Source organism: Scophthalmus maximus, chromosome 15 (genome assembly GCF_022379125.1).
Source record: "Scophthalmus maximus strain ysfricsl-2021 chromosome 15, ASM2237912v1, whole genome shotgun sequence".
In the NCBI taxonomy this organism is placed as follows: Eukaryota; Metazoa; Chordata; class Actinopteri; order Pleuronectiformes; family Scophthalmidae; genus Scophthalmus; species Scophthalmus maximus.
In genome coordinates, this window is record NC_061529.1 from 14870350 (window position 1) to 14887556 (window position 17207).

The window sequence follows — 17207 nt, forward strand, 5'->3', positions numbered from 1 at the left end:
CATGTTCTTTTTTTCCTATTCTATCTAATGTTCGGCTCAGTGAAAGCCAGATATTCTGCGGACCCCAGATTGTCTTCAGCTTGTTGCTCCCACGCAGGTGTTTCTCTCTGTCGCTTCCTGCGATGAATGACTCGGCTTCCTGTGCGGTGCTGAGAGCGGCGAATGGCCTAGACTATCTGTTCTGCTCTAATCTGTTCCCCTGCTCCGTCTGTCTCCACTAGGAAGCGCCTGACACCACCTGTGCCGAGTTTCTCCTCTCTCTCTCTCTCTCTCTCTCTCTCTCTCTCTCTGAGACTGTTGTTTGCGGGGATTTAGGTGGGATGATTGTGCAGGTTCGGGAGCTGGCGATACTTCAGGCATCAGGGCTGAGGAATGTAGACTAAAGACTGGAGAACTTCCTTTCCTTTTTTTCGTTTTCCGACTGTCTGTTTGTCTTGTACTCTCTTTTGTGTCAGCCTTCGCGGCTCTCTTGCCCCTCCTTTTGCGTTTCCTCACCCTAATCCCTCCTACCTGAACAAATCCATCTGCAGGTGTCAGCCCCGGCGGTGGAGCGCCACAGTTTTACGGCCGGAGATATACCTGATGGTGATATAAGAAGTTGAAGTTCCTTTTTCTTCTTCTTTTTATTTTCATTTAACATGGAATAAACTTGGCCCCACTTCTTCAGAGGGGGGCTTTGCAATTCTCAGACCCTTGATCTTTGTTTGAGATGCGCAAGCTGCGAGAGCCACATTCCCAGGCCTTTCATTTGGTTCAGAGAAAATATGAACCTTTTGCGACCCGCAATTTGCCCCCCGTCATCCTCTCCGCTCGGCGCTCCTTGACCAGCCTGCTGTTGGATGCTGCGGCTGTGGGAGAGAGACGGTCTGAGGGTCTCCCATGCTGCGAGAGGGAGGCAGAAGTGGCTTTTTCTTGGCAGTGTGCTCAAAGACGAGGGCTTGTTTGCGCTGCAGTAAGTGATTGTAGTAGACCCGCGGAGTGTAAACACGCTCTGACGCGCCGGGCGGCCCTGGTCACAGCGGACACTGCACAGGGCCATCCCAGGGCCCATGAGGTTTGAGGTTTTGGGCCCGACCGATCGTCCCTTTGTTCTGTTTTGCACTCCCTGAAGTTCCCAGCCGCTTTCACAAGCGCCTTATTCACCACCACCGGCGGTGTGAAATTGGTGTTTTATAACGCGTTCTGTTTGCCATAAATACGGCCAACTTGTTTTTGTCGGAGTGGAAACTCTGGGGCCGCAAAAAAAATGGAAACCCGCCGCCTCAGAGCGAACAGATAGTGCATTCATGTGAGCCCCGCCGCTCGTGAGAAGCGCCGCGAAAAACAACGCGCCGAGCTTATGTTCGCCGTTTGTTTGATGCTAATAAGCACGACGGGCATTTCATAACACTGCGACTGCTGAGAGGCAGCCAGTTGTTTTGCCGACGTGTGTGAAAAAGCCCATGAATGCCGCCTTTCATGTGCCTGTGCCAGGGAGCTGCGACATGTGACCTGCCTGTGCTCTTTCCCCATCTTTCAAATCAAACGGGGAACATCGCCCCACCAGCTGCTCTTTGTCTCTTGAGTGGAGAAAGATGTGGCCCGAGAGTCTCCTCGAATTGTCTGCGCTCGCATTTAATGTCTCTTTCTGGGGACTTGCTCCTCGACCTATCATTTTTGAGGAAGAATTGATTTTTTTGGGTCAAATTAACGGATCAGATTGATTCAGTTCAACTGGCTGTAAAGATCTCTGTGATTTCCCTCTTGTTTTTTGTTTTTTTAATTCTCCGTGCATGTTTTCTCTTTATTTTGTATGGAGCTTGTGCAGATTCTTGACAAAGGAAGAGCCTCTTTTTTTATAATCACCGGCCAAATATCATATTTGTTATGCGAGTCTGCAACTCATCACTGCAACAACAGCTGAGAATGCGGTCCTCACTTGTTCAAGGAAAGAATGTGTTTGTTTGAATCAGTAACACACGCTTTGTGACGTCACCGCCGCCGCCACGAGTTTGGCGGCTCAACCTGAGTGTGGAGATTAACCGTTCCCCTTGCCGGTCACTGGTCAAATGATTGCACAGGAACACAACAGAGGAGACACACACACACACACACACACACACACACACACACACACACACACACACACACACACACACACACACACACACACACACACACACACGCGCACACACACGCGTACACACACTCAGGTTTATCTTACTCCTCTTCACATCTTTGATGATCCACAGTCATGATCCACCGAGCGTTGCCTCCAGCAGTGAGCTCAGTGCGTCTGTTTGACACACAAACAGCAGAAAAGTCACAGCTCTGTTGAGTTTGATATTATTGTGCATTATAACAAAGGTGGACTGATACGACGGGGGTCACACTGCATGTCCCTGGTGTCTCATGGGTGTGCCCCATCACTTTGATCCACGGGATGAAATGAAATCGAAGCCGTGCCACTGAAGATGTGACGCCCTCTCCTGGAACAGTCTGAATACAGCACTCCTGTGAGAGAGTGGGCTTGCAGTGGGGTGGAAACAAACACACTCGCATACGGGGAGACCGTCTATTGTCTGCAATATCGCTTTGACATAAAAAAAACCTGTATGGAATAGTCGTTAAAAAAATGTGTGACGGACTGCTGCTCCCGTGACTCCTTTGTCACTGCTTCGCATATTTTTTCCCTATAATGTTTTATTTGAAAAATCATTTCCCAGGGTTTGTTATGCTTTTGCCAAGCGTTACTTATACCTTCTCGTGTGTTTTTTGTAGCTCAAGCAACAGTTGAAGACTTCCAGATCCGACCCCATGCCCTTTTTGTCCACTCCTACAAGGCCCCCACCTTCTGCGATTACTGTGGGGAGATGCTGTGGGGCCTGGTGCGGCAGGGGCTCAAATGTGAAGGTTAGAAACACGCACGCACACACACACACACACACACACACACACTGACACGCACGCACGCACACACACACACACCCTGACAAATACCACGGAGCACACTGTCTCACCCGAGCCTTTTGACTTCTTTTAGACCTTTTTTTAAATTTTCTTTTGGGGACAACTGTTAGAAAAATCCAGCCGGCCTCCTACTGTAGCCGCACAGATGCACAATAACACGCCTCGAGAATGTGTCGGGGAGATACACAAGCAAACAAGACCAATTTGGCCTGGGCACTGCAGCAAGTGAAATGCTTGACATTCAGATCCCAGTGGAGTTATGGCAACGCAGGCACGCATCATTGGATCAAATTTGAATCACACTCTTCCATGACCTTGTCATTAGGCTGCATTTGAAGACATCTCTGACCATTTATTCAATTCAAATTGTAGATTTATCAACCAGTGAAACACACACAGTAATTAATTCCCCAATGTACGCGCCTTTTCATCCATCCTGTGCCCGATTTGCCAAATGAAATGTGTTTTGACCCGACAGCCAGTTGCACTGTTTTCCTACTTTTCATGACATTTTTATGTCATCTGTGTTTGTTTTAAGGATGTGGGCTAAACTACCACAAGCGCTGTGCCTTTAAGATCCCAAATAACTGTACCGGTGTCAGGAAGAGGCGACTGTCCAATGTCTCACTGCCTGCACCGTCCCTCTCTGTCCCCCGACCGGTACCTGCCGAGAATGCCGTGGTTGTCCTTGATGAGGTGAGCACTTATTGCGGGAGGTGTGACTTATATACATATGCTTGTATATCAAAGGACAAACCCCAAACTATGCAAAAAAAAAAAGTTGGACAGACATCAGTACAAAGGCTCACGTATTCAATTAGCTGGCCCTGAGATTTGACATCAACCCGGTGAATGAGCCAATCTCCTGGGCCTTGTTGCAGGACACCATTGATTCAGAAAATTGAATTGAGATGCACATAGCTCAGCGTGGAGGGATCCTCAATGAGGTCTTATGAAACCGGTTTTAGGATGAGCCCCCACGCTGGAATATTCTCCTCTTGTCCGTGTCCCCACGAAAAGGTCATCAGGAAATATAATTATGCTAATGACATTAAAAGTCCATCGAAGTGCATGTTTACGTATTTGCTCACTTGCTGGCAAAAATGGAGATAGCTTCCTTTCCCATTTCTGTCCGGAGCTTCCAGACTGCTCAATTTATTCATACGAAATCAGGGGTAAATGCTCATATGTGGTAAAAACACAACAAATCTAATAAGCTCGTTTCGACCACCGGGGTTGTGTAGACTACGCAGAGTCATGCTAATTCAGTGTGACAGATTTCTTTTTCCCCCTTTCCACTGACTTCTTTCTATTCTTCTGCTGCCATGTCATTATTCACTGTCTTCCCCTTATCACTCAAATACTCCCCTTTGAGGCTGTTCTTCCTTCATTTTTCCATTTGCTTCCTTCCTGCATATGGTTTTTAATTCCTACTGACGTCCCTCCATCTTCCCCCATTTCTTTTTTCTTTTTTCTTTATCCTTCCAACCCCCTGCAGCAGAGGTCCCACCAGGAGGCGGGGAAGCGGATCCTGTCCTGGAGCGGCAGACCCATCTGGATGGAGAAGATGGTGCTGGGACGGGTCAAGGTGCCGCACACCTTCGCCATTCACACCTACACTCGGCCCACGATCTGTCAGTACTGCAAGCGTCTGCTCAAGGGTCTCTTTCGCCAGGGCATGCAGTGTAAAGGTTAGACTACTTAAAATACGTACTAAAAGTGTGTTTCAAAGACATTGTGCTTCATTTTAGAACATCGTGGCAACGTTTGACCATAATTATCATGTGTTTTTTAAAATGTGATTTTATTTAATCGGCCAGATTGCAGATTCAACTGCCATAAGCGATGTGCTTCGAAGGTACCGAGAGACTGCCTAGGGGAGGTGGACTTCAATGGAGGTGAGCTCCACATCCAGTTTCACCGAGACAACGGAATGTGTGTCAATATTTGTGATTTCAAACATTTGCAAACTTCACGGACAGAGCCAGCCAGCCCGGGCCCAGATTCAGACAGTACCATGGACACCATGGAGGTGGACAGTAGTGATATGGATGGCGGCAGAGGACTGGACGACCCAGAGGAACCCTCGACACCCGACGAGAGGATGTTTGACATGGACTCGCCCTTTTTGGATAGGGAGAAGGATGAGGAGCCCATCAAGACCATTAGGTATGAAGATTGACATCTTTTACTTTTTCTTTCGATGAAGTGTAGATTTCTGTAGGTGGCGCTGTTTGTTTTCGTTACTTCGGCCACGATGGCTGTCATTGCTCGTGCCAGCTTCCCAATTTAAAACTAAAATATTGTTTTCGATAGTTGAGTCTAGAGTGACAGGAAACAATGAGAGAAGGGGAAGACCTGCAGCAACGGTCACCGTCCTAATTCAAACCGGGGACTCTGTGGTTGTGTTTCAAACCACCAGGTCCAACTGCCCAATGCCTGTGTTTATTCTACACCGGCAGAAGAGTTTAATGTTTGCAGCTGTGTTACCACGGTTGCAAACATTAAAATGCGTCGCTTTCTATGAAGGCTTTCTGTCAGGAACGACCTGGCTGCTCAGAAAAGCACATTTAAATATTATAAACCAGTTGTGATATTAATGAATGAAATCTAATTTCTATGTGTGTGTGTGTGTGTGTGTGTGTGTGTGTGTGTCTAGTCCTTCCACTAGCAGCAACATCCCTCTAATGCGGGTGGTCCAGTCCATCAAACACACCAAGAGGCGGAGCTCCACTGTAGTGAAGGAGGGCTGGATGGTACATTATACCAGCAGGGACAACCTGGTAAGAGTGATAACCCCAAAAGCTCAACAGAGGAGCCCAGTCTGAAATGGGCTGTGCTTAGCCTTAATGCTGGGGAAAACTCCCTCTCCAAAGCTGTTCGCATGTGTTGAATTCAGCACAGAAGGTATTTTGCTTGAGAAACAAAATTTTTAGACTACTGGCAATATTGGGAAATGTTGCTGCCGTTGAGACTGACACGGTGTTTGTCGTCGTCCCCCCCCCCCCCTCCTTCGACAGAGGAAGAGACATTACTGGAGGCTGGACAGCAAGAGTCTGAGTCTCTTCCAGAACGACACCGGAGCCAAGTTCTACAAAGTAAGCGCAAAACTAGCCGTTACAAAGAGTGACATTAATTAAAGTGTCGGAAATGAATGGAAGAAGACTCCATGGTTGAGTCTTGGTGAATAATATCCTAATATCTTAAGTCCTCAGTTGGCACCACCAGGGGATGCTATTTCATATCCATATTCAAGTATTGTCTGTCACACGTTTATGGTGAGACGGTGTGTAAATAAAAATGTCATCAGTGGCTTCCTGTGTGACTCAGCTTGAAGGGCCGTGGTGCTGCGACTGTAAAGTACCTTCAGGTCAGTTCGTCTGACTGAAATTTCCCCCTGTGGTTTTTTTTCACCGTGCAGCAGCGAAAAAGATGCAGTCACCGACTGAGTTTCGCTGCTGTGCATCGGGTCAGATGGGACATTTGAAGGGGTTTTGAGGAGAAGGTACCGAAACTGTGCGCCCCATGCGAAAACGACCGGAATCAACTGTTCGATTTTTGAAAACCGGGGATAACGTCGCTAAGAAGTAATCCTTCTTTCGATCCGCAACTCCCACCCAATGGGTCATAAGTCCCTTGCGCAACCCTACCCCGAGGTCAGCAGTGCTCGTGTGAGTGAAAAAAATCAAAATAAAAAAAATCCGCTGTGGAGCGCGTGTGACACTTCCCGCACGGTGCCAGCGCCGAAGTCAGTCATTACGCTGCCGCAGGGGCTTAATAGCACAGTAATTACACACTGAGGAACAAGGGAGGGAACTACAGCCTGCAAGGTAAAGACTTCCACATGTGTGTTGGACGGTTGTTAGTGTGTGTGTGTGTGTGTGTGTGTGTGAGTGTGTGTGTGTGTGTGTGCAGGGTGGGGGAAGTGTGTAATTCATTTTATTGTTCATGTCGCTCTGTATGTTTTGAGACTGTGATGCCTCCTCGAGCTGTGGTCAGCGGGGTGCTGTGTGTAGGGCGCGATGGGGTTTCCAGGGCGAGAGCAGGCACATTGAGCCTGTGTGTGTGTGTGTGTGTGTGTGTGTGTGTGTGTGTGTGTGTGTGTGTGTGTGTGTGTGTGTGTGTGTGTGTGTGTGTGTGTGTGTGTGTGTGTGTGTGTGTGTGTGTGTGTGTGTTAAGTTGGTGGTTTCGTAGGCAGCTTCATGCACAGTCCCTCTTTTCTTCTTTCTTACCGTCTCCCTCTTGGGCCGGTTGTGAAACAAGCTCACTTCCCTCACCCCTCTCCCCGAGATATTGGGTCCCACCCTGCCGCCGCTGCCACTGAAGCCTCGGAGAGGAAACCTCCGTGGGGGCCGACTCCTCAGGGTGTGTTTACAGGCGGCTTTATGTGGTTCTTTATTATCAACTTGGCACTCGGCCTCGTTTATGACCTTCAGGGGGCTAATTGAAGGCTCGCTGTAAATGACATCTTTTCATGCTCAAAGTTTTTTCGCGTTCCGGTTGCTTCAGAGCAGTAGATTTCTGATGTGATAGATAACTTGAGGCCGTCTCCTGTACTGTACATACAGTGAAAAAAAGAGGTTATTTCAGCGGTTATTTTCAAAAACCACAGGTTCTCCATCTGCTTGGTCTGTTTCCTTGAAATCGACCGTCTTGGGCATTTTCCTTCTCGTTTCTCTGAAGGTTTGTAGCCCGCCGCTCATCAGCGTGTGGCCACTGTCCTCCCCTTTTGCTTCATACCTCCAATCTGATTAGTGGTGGTCGTGTGGTGGCCCGCCCGCCAGGCATGGCAGCCACTTTTGCCATTTGGAAGCCATAACGGCTCCCCGTTTGAAGAAGAGACCCCTGTACTTGTGGCTTTCTCTGAAGACCCTTTCATGGGGTGAGGGGGGCTTCTCTCTGTCTCTGCCAGATTGAGTCCTGTCACAATCAAACGTCGCGCGCGCACGCACGCACACACACACACACACACACACACTACCCTGCAGAAGAATGGTAGTTGCCTTGTCTTTCGTCTCAGTGGCTAGCGGTAGCGCCAGCGGCTCCCGCTCAGATGGGGCCTCTGGCTGGCCCTGCCTTGTAATCAGGGAACCAGAGCGCTTCGGCCGCCGCAGGGCCCCCCCAGCTCACGTGACCCGGCCGCGCTAACCACAAGCACTTCATCTGATACTCTGCGGTGAGCCACGCCGAGGGGACAGCGTGTGCCTCTGGGAGCCCCCCATTGGCTGAAAAACCTCTCTGTGTTTTTTAATTTTTTCGGCCCTCCTTCCCTCTCTTTGATTTGACAGCGAGCTCGACGGGGAAGGGGGGGAACTTTTAAAGTGTGCTGCATCTGTTCACGCTGTATGTGCCCATAAGAGAGAGAGAGAGAGAGAGAAGAGGAAGGGAGACAGTTAGAGCTTGGATTTTGTAGTCGACGGCCAGCAACTGAGTGTGGCGAGTTTGTGTGTGAGTGTTACTGCCTTCATCAATTTAATGTTTCTGTGAAGTTTGTTCGTGCAGGCTGAGCTCTACTTTTGTAGGTCAAGACGTTGTTCTGTTTTAATTTCTTTAAAATGTATACTCACAATTTTAAAAAGGTGAAGGCATGTGTGAGTGTTGTGTTGATTTATTTTCAGCCAAGTAATGCATTATGCCTCCAGCTGCATTTGTTGTCAAATCAAGAGAAATTGAAAAAGAACTATACATTTTTCATTTTGTATTTTTAAGAAAATACAGAATATGACATTGTTTTAATTATTGTACTCCCTCCCCCCAATTGCAGGAAATCCCTCTGTCCGAGATCCTCCAGGTGGAGCAGTCCAGAGACTACAGTAATCTGCCCCAGGGCAGCAACCCTCACTGCTTCGAGGTCATCACGGCAACAATGGTCTACTATGTGGGCGAGAACAACGGCAGTCACTACCACAGCCCCGCTCTGGCTGCCTCGGGAGTCGGCATGGAGGTGGCCCAGGGCTGGGAGAAGGCCATCAGACAGGCCCTGATGCCCGTCACCCCCCAGGCCAGTGTGGCCAGTGCTGCCGGCCAGGGCAAAGATCACAGTGAGTGAACATGTACAGCACTGATTTGTCCCTGGGGTGAAACAGAATGAAATGGCTGACAATTATGAATGAATATGAAAATCAATTTTAAATATCGAGACAATTTATAATGTACTTAGTTTCACAGCGGGACTTCAAATGTCGTTTATTTGTATTATGCAACAATGAGGAATATAGTCAGGTTTGACAGGTTGCGACTGGGTTTCTGGTTGATATAATAGTTTGCGTTTCCCTTTTCATTGATGACTTGACATATTGCAGGGGTTTTTTTACCGGCCTCGTCGGGAGGCTTAAGCGCTGCACCGGGGCCACGGCAAATGAGAAGTGGCCCCTTATCTTCATTTTTGTGTGTCAAATGATCATAACATTATATTTTAGATTTTATCGCTGGCTTTCTATTCGTTGTGCAGAATCAGCCCCTGCGTCCTTGCAACCACTCAGTCACACTGCGATAGCTTCTCCGAATCAATTTTGTGGGCTATTTATTGTGAAATAAAACTACCTCATTGTGCTGGGCTGTGACTCATTGCGTGCAGCTGCGATAAGAAGGAAAGTTGTAAAAAAAACAACAACAACAGCAACAACAAAATACTAATATGTGAGCAATGTTCCTCTGACTACAATCACTTGTCGACTGGCTGACTGACTGACCGGCCGCGTCATGCGTTGCTAAAGTGGCATTTTTCGGTTGTTGAATGTGGAAACATCATGTGTTTTCTCTTTCAGAAGAATTGTCCATCAGCATATCTGTGTCCAACTGCCAGATCCAGGAGAATGTGGTGAGCACAATTTCCCGGCACATGCAATGCACAGACACACACACACACACACATTCATGTGCTGTTGAAGTAGCTTGTTGTGGTAACGTCAGAAATCGGATCCTACTTGTATCGTTTCACCGAAACCTGCGGTGGAAGCCTTTGTGCTGCGCGAAATGGGGAAGCTGCCGCCTACTCGCGTCTTAGTTCAAGGGGTTTTCGGCGTCAGTGCCACTTCTGCATTGAGTGAAAGTTAAATATTTGGCAACACCAGAAAACGTTTTTGGAGAAGCAGAGAGTTTTTGCCTCGTTTCAATGATGTAATAGTCACTGATTTCCAGTGACAGAGTGTTTCCACAAGTATAAGCAAAACAAAATAATGGAGTTATCTCTGTGTAGGACATCGCCTCGGTGTACCAAATATTTTCCGATGAGGTGCTGGGGTCAGGCCAGTTCGGCATCGTGTACGGAGGTATGTTTCTCCTGTGATGTGGCACCAACCTACATTTTACACACTGTAGATCTGTTATGAATTGCTATCACATTTGTTGGCTGGTTAAAGTGGTCGATTTCCCCCGTAATGTCGTAGGCAAACACAGAAAGAGCGGCAGAGATGTGGCCATCAAAGTCATTGACAAGATGAGATTTCCCACCAAGCAGGAGAGCCAGCTAAGGAACGAGGTGGCCATATTACAGGTGATGACCAGAATCCACAAAACAACTGAATAGCGTGGCATTAAAGCGAGTAATGACGTGTTACAAAGGGCAGACCGTTCCGCTTCTCTCTCAAAGCAGACATTTTTTTTAACCTGATGTCATGCTCTGCTTTCCTTCAGAATCTGCACCACCCGGGTATCGTCAACCTGGAGTGCATGTTCGAGACGCCAGAGCGGGTCTTTGTTGTCATGGAGAAGCTGCATGGCGACATGCTGGAGATGATCCTGTCCAGCGAGAAGAGCAAACTGCCTGAGAGAGTCACCAAGTTCCTAGTCACACAGGTGTGTGTGTGTTGCGGAGATATGCCCTCCCCTCCCGTTGCTCCCTCCCTTTCTGCCACTTTCTTTCTCCTCTCAATTCTTCAAGATGTAAGATTCCGGCTGCTCTTCACCAATATTAACTTGAGTGATCCGCAGCCTAAAGTGACCATATTCTCTCTGAAAGTAGCCACTCCTGATCAAATAAACTGACGATCAATTAGATTGCCTTTACACACTTTATCATTTTTAAGATGCATGGTCCTTCCCTCCCTGTTGGCATTTTTGTATTTGTCCCTTTATTTTCCATCATATTTTTCCTTAAATCTTTCCCCGTGCTCTGTTTTGGGGGGGTGTCGGTCCACTGGGAGGGGAGTCTGTGCTTCAGCTCCAGGGCCTGTTTATTCTTGTGGTTAGCTAATTTGTGTGCGTGCATGCATGCATGCGCGCGCGCGTGTGTGTCGGGGTTTGGGTTGTTTACGGAATCGGTCTGCATGGCATCACGGCCTCCTCCCTGGCTGTGGGTTGCAGCCTGCCGTGCGCCCGATGGCTTTGGGGGTTGATTAGAAGAGCAGCGGACCCCCGGGGCCTCCGGGCCTCCGCGGATCCCGGGTCCCGAACAGGAGCAGGGGGCCATTAACAACAGCTGCATTAGCCGTGGCGGGGCCTGGCTCTGATGTGGCCAGGAGGACTTCTGTCAAAGCCAGGGTCAGGATGGGGGAGCCAGGCGCACTGTGGTTTTGGGACAGGGCCACATAGGCAGACATGCGTGCAGCGCTAGCTTATGAATATAGATGGGACGATGAGACGAGATCACGTGTCGTGATGCGAAGGTACTGGTCAAGATGGAAGTATTTAGGGGCATTAGCGTGCTTATACTACTGTGATTTTTCCACATGGCAGCGCCATAGATTCTACAAACATCACCCTGTTTGTACCGTATGCTGCTGTATACATGAAAACAGTTAGACGCTCATCTTAAAAAAAAACCTTCAGGCCACTTAGACACTATTGTTCTTCGCATTTAAAGAGCTTAATGTGTTATTTGGACTTTCTGTTCGCAAACAGATCCTGGTGGCCTTGAGACATCTGCACTTCAAAAACATTGTTCACTGTGACTTGAAGCCGGAAAATGTGCTCCTGGCCTCTGCAGAGCCCTTTCCTCAGGTATGAAAGATAAATAAATAAATATCTCTTTCTTTCCTTTTTTGCTCTGTCCACATGTGTGTGTGTGTGTGTGTGTGACTATGCCGCCGACCATGGTTTTCTGCCTTTATCCAGGTGAAGCTGTGTGACTTTGGCTTCGCCCGCATCATTGGCGAGAAGTCCTTCCGGCGCTCTGTGGTGGGCACCCCGGCCTACCTGGCTCCAGAGGTGCTGCGCAGTAAGGGCTACAACCGCTCCTTAGACATGTGGTCCGTGGGGGTCATCGTGTACGTCAGCCTGAGCGGGACGTTCCCCTTCAACGAGGACGAGGACATTAATGATCAGATCCAGAATGCTGCCTTCATGTACCCACCCGCGCCCTGGAAAGACATCTCCACGGAGGGTAACTTGCACAGAACAGTGAATGATCGAATCACCCTTGTCAGCACTCTGTGGCCCGGTTTGCACCTGTGTTTTTCGTGTCAGACTGATACTCAGACGTGAAGCCTCCCTCCCCACCTACACGTCTGGGTCGCCTTCTCTTGTCTGCGGTCGAGATGATTCACTTCCAAATCTCCCTCGACTGCCCGGGCTGCAGCTCCTCCCACATAGTGTGAAATAACCCTGTGATGCTAATGTACAGTTGGCCACCCGACTGTAAACCCCCCCCCCCCCCCCCCCCCCCCCCCCCGCTCTTGTTGTCATACACTCCTGACCTTTATCTTTCGCTGTGAACAAGTTGCCGCCGTGCCTCTTTCAAAGTCACATTGTTGTTCTTGAATGTGGTTGATGTGAGATGATGTAAGATCGGTTTAGTAACACGGTCTGCACATTATCTGTTTCCCTCACAGCCACAGATCTGATCAACAATCTTCTCCAAGTCAAGATGAGGAAGAGGTACAGCGTGGACAAGTGTCTCAGCCATCCCTGGTTACAGGTGACTTTTTTTTTTAACCCTTTAAATTGATACGGTTTCAAAAAAACAACAGCTCAAATTGACAAACAACAACTCAAACCTCATGTTGTGCTGACTGACTTCCGTTAGTCAGCACAACATATAATTTCCAAGGATATCAATATCTTACCCAATAATAATGATAATGTTTGGATTTCTTTAGTTTTTTGCAAAAAGTAATTCACAGATTGTTTTCTTTGAAACAGTTATTATAGTGCAAACAAGAATAGCTATCAGCTAATTTTACAAGTGAAAATTTACCAAGAGGTAAACAAATGGCCAGATGTAGTTCGCTCACTGACTCCCTTGTAACATTATACATTCATATTATACTTTCTGCATGCATGCCCCAAAGCATTGTGGGATCTATTATTCATGAATTTGAAGTAATTACCCCAAATATAAGTTAAAAAAAGGTATAACAAGTGGAGTGTGAAAATCTAATTAACGTCTGGGTTTGGCTCTTTGCACTGTCAGTAACTGTTCTGATATCATGAAGGCTCAGAAAGTCAAACATGCTGCGACAATCAGTGTTTTTGGTTTACAGTCACCAACACGCCCTCTGTTAAATTTTCAAGATATTTTCCTGCTTTCTGGAAATTTTACATGGGGGCTGCCAAGAAAAGTTCTGCTAAATGTCCGGAGCAAAATTTGCTTTCTCACATACAGCCCCCTGGAAGATTTGAAGAAAATGTCCGGACTTCATTGCATGTCTGAATGCAGCTAACTCAAACTATTTAAAGTTGCATATTACAATAAATTTTTTCCCCCCCAGAGCATGTGGTACGTGCAGCCATATTTATTCTGATAAAAACACATCATGCATGGTGTGACTGTGAAATTGCTCAAGAGCAAAGACTGGGCACAATGCTGGAGCTCATGGGGTTATTCATTTATTACCAATCACCTTATATCAGGTACAACAGGGACCACATTTTGAGTCCGTGTCTCTCTTCCCCAGGACTATCAGACGTGGCTGGACCTCAGGGAGTTTGAGACGCGGCGGGGCGAGCGCTACATCACCCACGAGAGCGACGACGCGCGCTGGGAGGAGTACGCGGACGAGCACAGTCTCGTTTACCCCAAGCACTTCATCATGGCTCCCAACCTGGACGACATGGAAGAGGACCCCTAGTGGCACGAGGCTTGCTCCACAGCATGTGTTGAGGACAAGGATTGTCACAGGGACTTGTTTGCATGAAGCTATTGGAATCGCCGGATTTCCCCTCCCGGACTGTTTGTTGTGGAAACGGAGAGAGACAGAGAGAGAGAGAGAGAAGCCGATCGGATGGAGAATTACGCTCCAGAGGCTTTAAAAGTGGGGAAAACCCCCCAAAATCGCAGCTTGATGCACTGCTGCAAGCAGCGGGCAGGCGGAGACGCCACAGAAAAACAGTAAAAAGAAGAAAAAAAAACTGTCAAGAGAGAAGGGTGTTCTCTCCTCCTTTTTGCACAACACCAAATCATTCCATGGATTTTCTCAAGAACAGTCACGACGCCAAAAAACGCGAGGTTGAACCGAAAGTCAGTACGTTTAGTTAACGTGCGTACAATCGAGATGAGCTCAGACAGAGAGAGAGAGAGAGAGAGATCTTACCCCAGGAGTAAAGGGCACTTTCCACAAGGGATCTACAGCCTGATAATGGAACACACTTGAGTTTGTCCTCTGTTTATGAGACTGTCCTTTAGCATGAAACTGGAACTGTCACATGTATTTGTATGTTTTTTTTTAATGTATTCAGTAATAATGGTAGGTTTTTGCACTATATTACCACTGAACATAGCGAATGAATAGAAACACTATTCGCTGCTACAGAGAAGCAAACTGCCTTCGAGGTGCGGAGGGTTAAACAGTGACGCTCAGTGGAGAGTCGATGCCGCTCCACACCTCATCGGCCTCTGCGTAAATCCTGAATAGGTATTTTCAACCAACATTAGAGTCAGATCTAATTGGTTGCAGCTAATAGTGCGTTAAGTTTGATCAACTTTCGCCCCGGAGAAAGTGACAAACTGACCGTGGCAAATCACGTCGACAGAAAAACTATTCATTTCAATGTCTCCGAACTATTTATCTTAATTAATATTGTCGATTGCTCGTGTGTTACAAGACCACGGACCTGAAACCTTCAGTAAATGCAATAATGGAGCCAAACGCCTCCGCTCAACACGAGGTGAAAAAATCTACAATGGACTGTTTGTTTGTTGTTTTCTGAATGTGACTCTAAATCCCGGTGCGTTCAGGAAGTATTCAGACGCCTTCGCCTCGCTCCACACTTTGTTATGTTGCAGCTTTACGCTAAAATTATTTACATTCATGTCCCCCCATTCATGTTAGAAATGTTTATATTTTTTATACAATTGGGGGAAAAAGTGAAGGTCTTTGAATACTTTCTGAATGTACTGTATGTGTCTTCGATGCTCTTTGTCCGAAATGTTGCATCGATTCGCCGCAGACAGTTTTTACGTGGAACAAAGTATCGGTGTCCATTTTTTCTTGTTTATTAATGTTGCCGGGACCATTTTGACAGTAGACACGGTAGAAACTGAGTGTGATTACAGTTCGGTTCACATGGGAGTTTAAAGTGCAACTGTTCTATAGTTTGCTTTATTGGTTGGTGTTTTTGGGAGCGCACTCCTGTTTCCTGGTGTCCACTTCCTGTCTTCGTTGCCGCTGGATTGGCAGGTGTCAGTGTTTTGTGTATTTCAGTTCATACCGATGGAATTAAAAAAACAACAACAACTTCTTAACTTAAGAATTAAAAGTTTTCTTCACAGTTTTGGCTCTCCTCAGGTTCACGGCAGATTTTGGATTTCATTGCCCGAGCATGCATGCACGCACAAGCAGCCCTGGCTTGCTGCGTATGTTGCATCATGATTCTTGTGTGTGTGTGTGTGTGTGTGTGTGTGTGTGTGTGTGTGTGTGTGTGTGTGTGTGTGTGTGTGTGTGTGTGTGTGTGTGTGTGTGTGTGTGTGTGTGGTTTCACATGTCAGATCCCATTCTCAGCAGCTGGATGTGATTGTTGCACCACACCGAGGCAGTCGGCAGAGCCAGCCGCTCGCCATAAGAGAGTAATGACATAGTTAAAGAGGGTGGCGGTGATGTGGGGCGGGGGGGTTTGCGGACGACTTTGAAATCGCTCGACAAAATGCTATCACGGAGTCACTTCACGAATCAGACGCGTGTTGCAACTCCGGCCGCATGAATAAAATGTTTTGTGCCTGGGCTGCACTTCTTACTGGGCCCATTGTCTGAAGGCACAGTTTAATAGACAGCTGTCATCAATTTTGCAAAATCTTTGAAGTGTGCCCTCCTCGGCTTCCTCCACCAATGTTGCCCGCTTTTACTGTAGATACCGAGTAACTGCTGCCAGCAATCACGGCTCGCCTTATTGTAGCGCAGTCTCCTGATAGCCAAATGATGAGAAGTTGAAGACGCTGTTTTTTTTTGTTTTGTTTTTTTGCTGTCCCCTCTCAAAGATATTCAGTGCCGCTCTCCTGTGTGTGTTCGTCTGGATGATTTCAAGATGTGGACCTTCCGTGCAGGCCAGACGACCCCGTTAACCCCCCCCCCAGAGACGTTTGCAGACTCGACGGCCTCAAATACAACGGTGAGTTTGCTGAGTTTACCCTCACGCATCCAGCAGTGAAGAAAATGAACACAAACCCCTGGTATAGTATAGTTCATGTTTCAGTGTCGCTGTTAGATGTAAGGATTACCGTCTGGAATGAGGTGTATCATCAGTAATTTAGAGGATCTTAGGGCACAACTGCTGGGAAATGAGGCGCAATGTCTCCCTCTTTTGGTTGGGTGGGAGTATGTTCGTTTCGGCAGTTCATTCCTTTCTTTAAAGATTTTAACATATTTCATGCTGCGTTGTTTCGCTTTAGCAGGGATAATATTTTAAAGTCCTCCTCCTCTCTTAATATGTGTTTTTGTCATTGTCTGTCAATTCAAGTGTTTGGCCTTCATTGTGCAGAGAGATGTCGGTCGAGGGCCAATCATGGGCCAGTAAACGACTTAAACAAGAGTGATGTGGAAAGTTACAGCCTCCAGCACACATTCACTGAGAATGGACTTCTCCATGTAGTTGGAAACATCATGTTTCTAGTAGTTAAGGTTGGAGGTAAATGAAAAAGTATATGAGACACAAATGATAATTTAATGCCGACTATTTATATATATATTGTATAACATATGTGGAGAGGACCTAAACTTTGTGCCTTTAATTCACAATTAAAATTAAAAACAAGCAATAAAAATGACAATGAATAAAATAATAGAAGTACTACACAAGATAAATTATAGACAGTCAAGGTCAAGAAAAGTTAAGTTAAGTTAGTATAATAAATGATAATCATCAACCCTAAGATTTTAGTGAAACTA

At 47.1% G+C, this 17207-nt stretch overlaps 1 protein-coding gene across 3 annotated transcripts in view; it reads left to right on the top strand.

The window, feature by feature from the left end:
- prkd3 (protein kinase D3) overlaps positions 1–15571 on the top strand; it is a 36772-nt gene extending 21201 nt beyond the window's left edge. Inside the window, exons 4-19 of one of the 3 annotated variants that reach the window (XM_035610103.2) lie at positions 2761–2892; positions 3488–3645; positions 4448–4640; positions 4770–4847; positions 4932–5118; positions 5609–5732; positions 5970–6047; positions 8714–8990; positions 9717–9769; positions 10148–10220; positions 10338–10444; positions 10585–10746; positions 11791–11889; positions 12004–12271; positions 12720–12805; positions 13785–15571. In XM_035610103.2, the coding sequence (XP_035465996.2) occupies positions 2761–2892; positions 3488–3645; positions 4448–4640; positions 4770–4847; positions 4932–5118; positions 5609–5732; positions 5970–6047; positions 8714–8990; positions 9717–9769; positions 10148–10220; positions 10338–10444; positions 10585–10746; positions 11791–11889; positions 12004–12271; positions 12720–12805; positions 13785–13958 (2249 nt within the window). In that variant the 3' untranslated portion in view covers positions 13959–15571. The remainder of the gene's footprint in view (positions 1–2760; positions 2893–3487; positions 3646–4447; positions 4641–4769; positions 4848–4931; positions 5119–5608; positions 5733–5969; positions 6048–8713; positions 8991–9716; positions 9770–10147; positions 10221–10337; positions 10445–10584; positions 10747–11790; positions 11890–12003; positions 12272–12719; positions 12806–13784) is intronic. The other 2 variants (XM_035610106.2, XM_035610104.2) reach the window with 2 other exon arrangements.
- The last annotated feature ends 1636 nt before the right edge of the window (positions 15572–17207 follow it).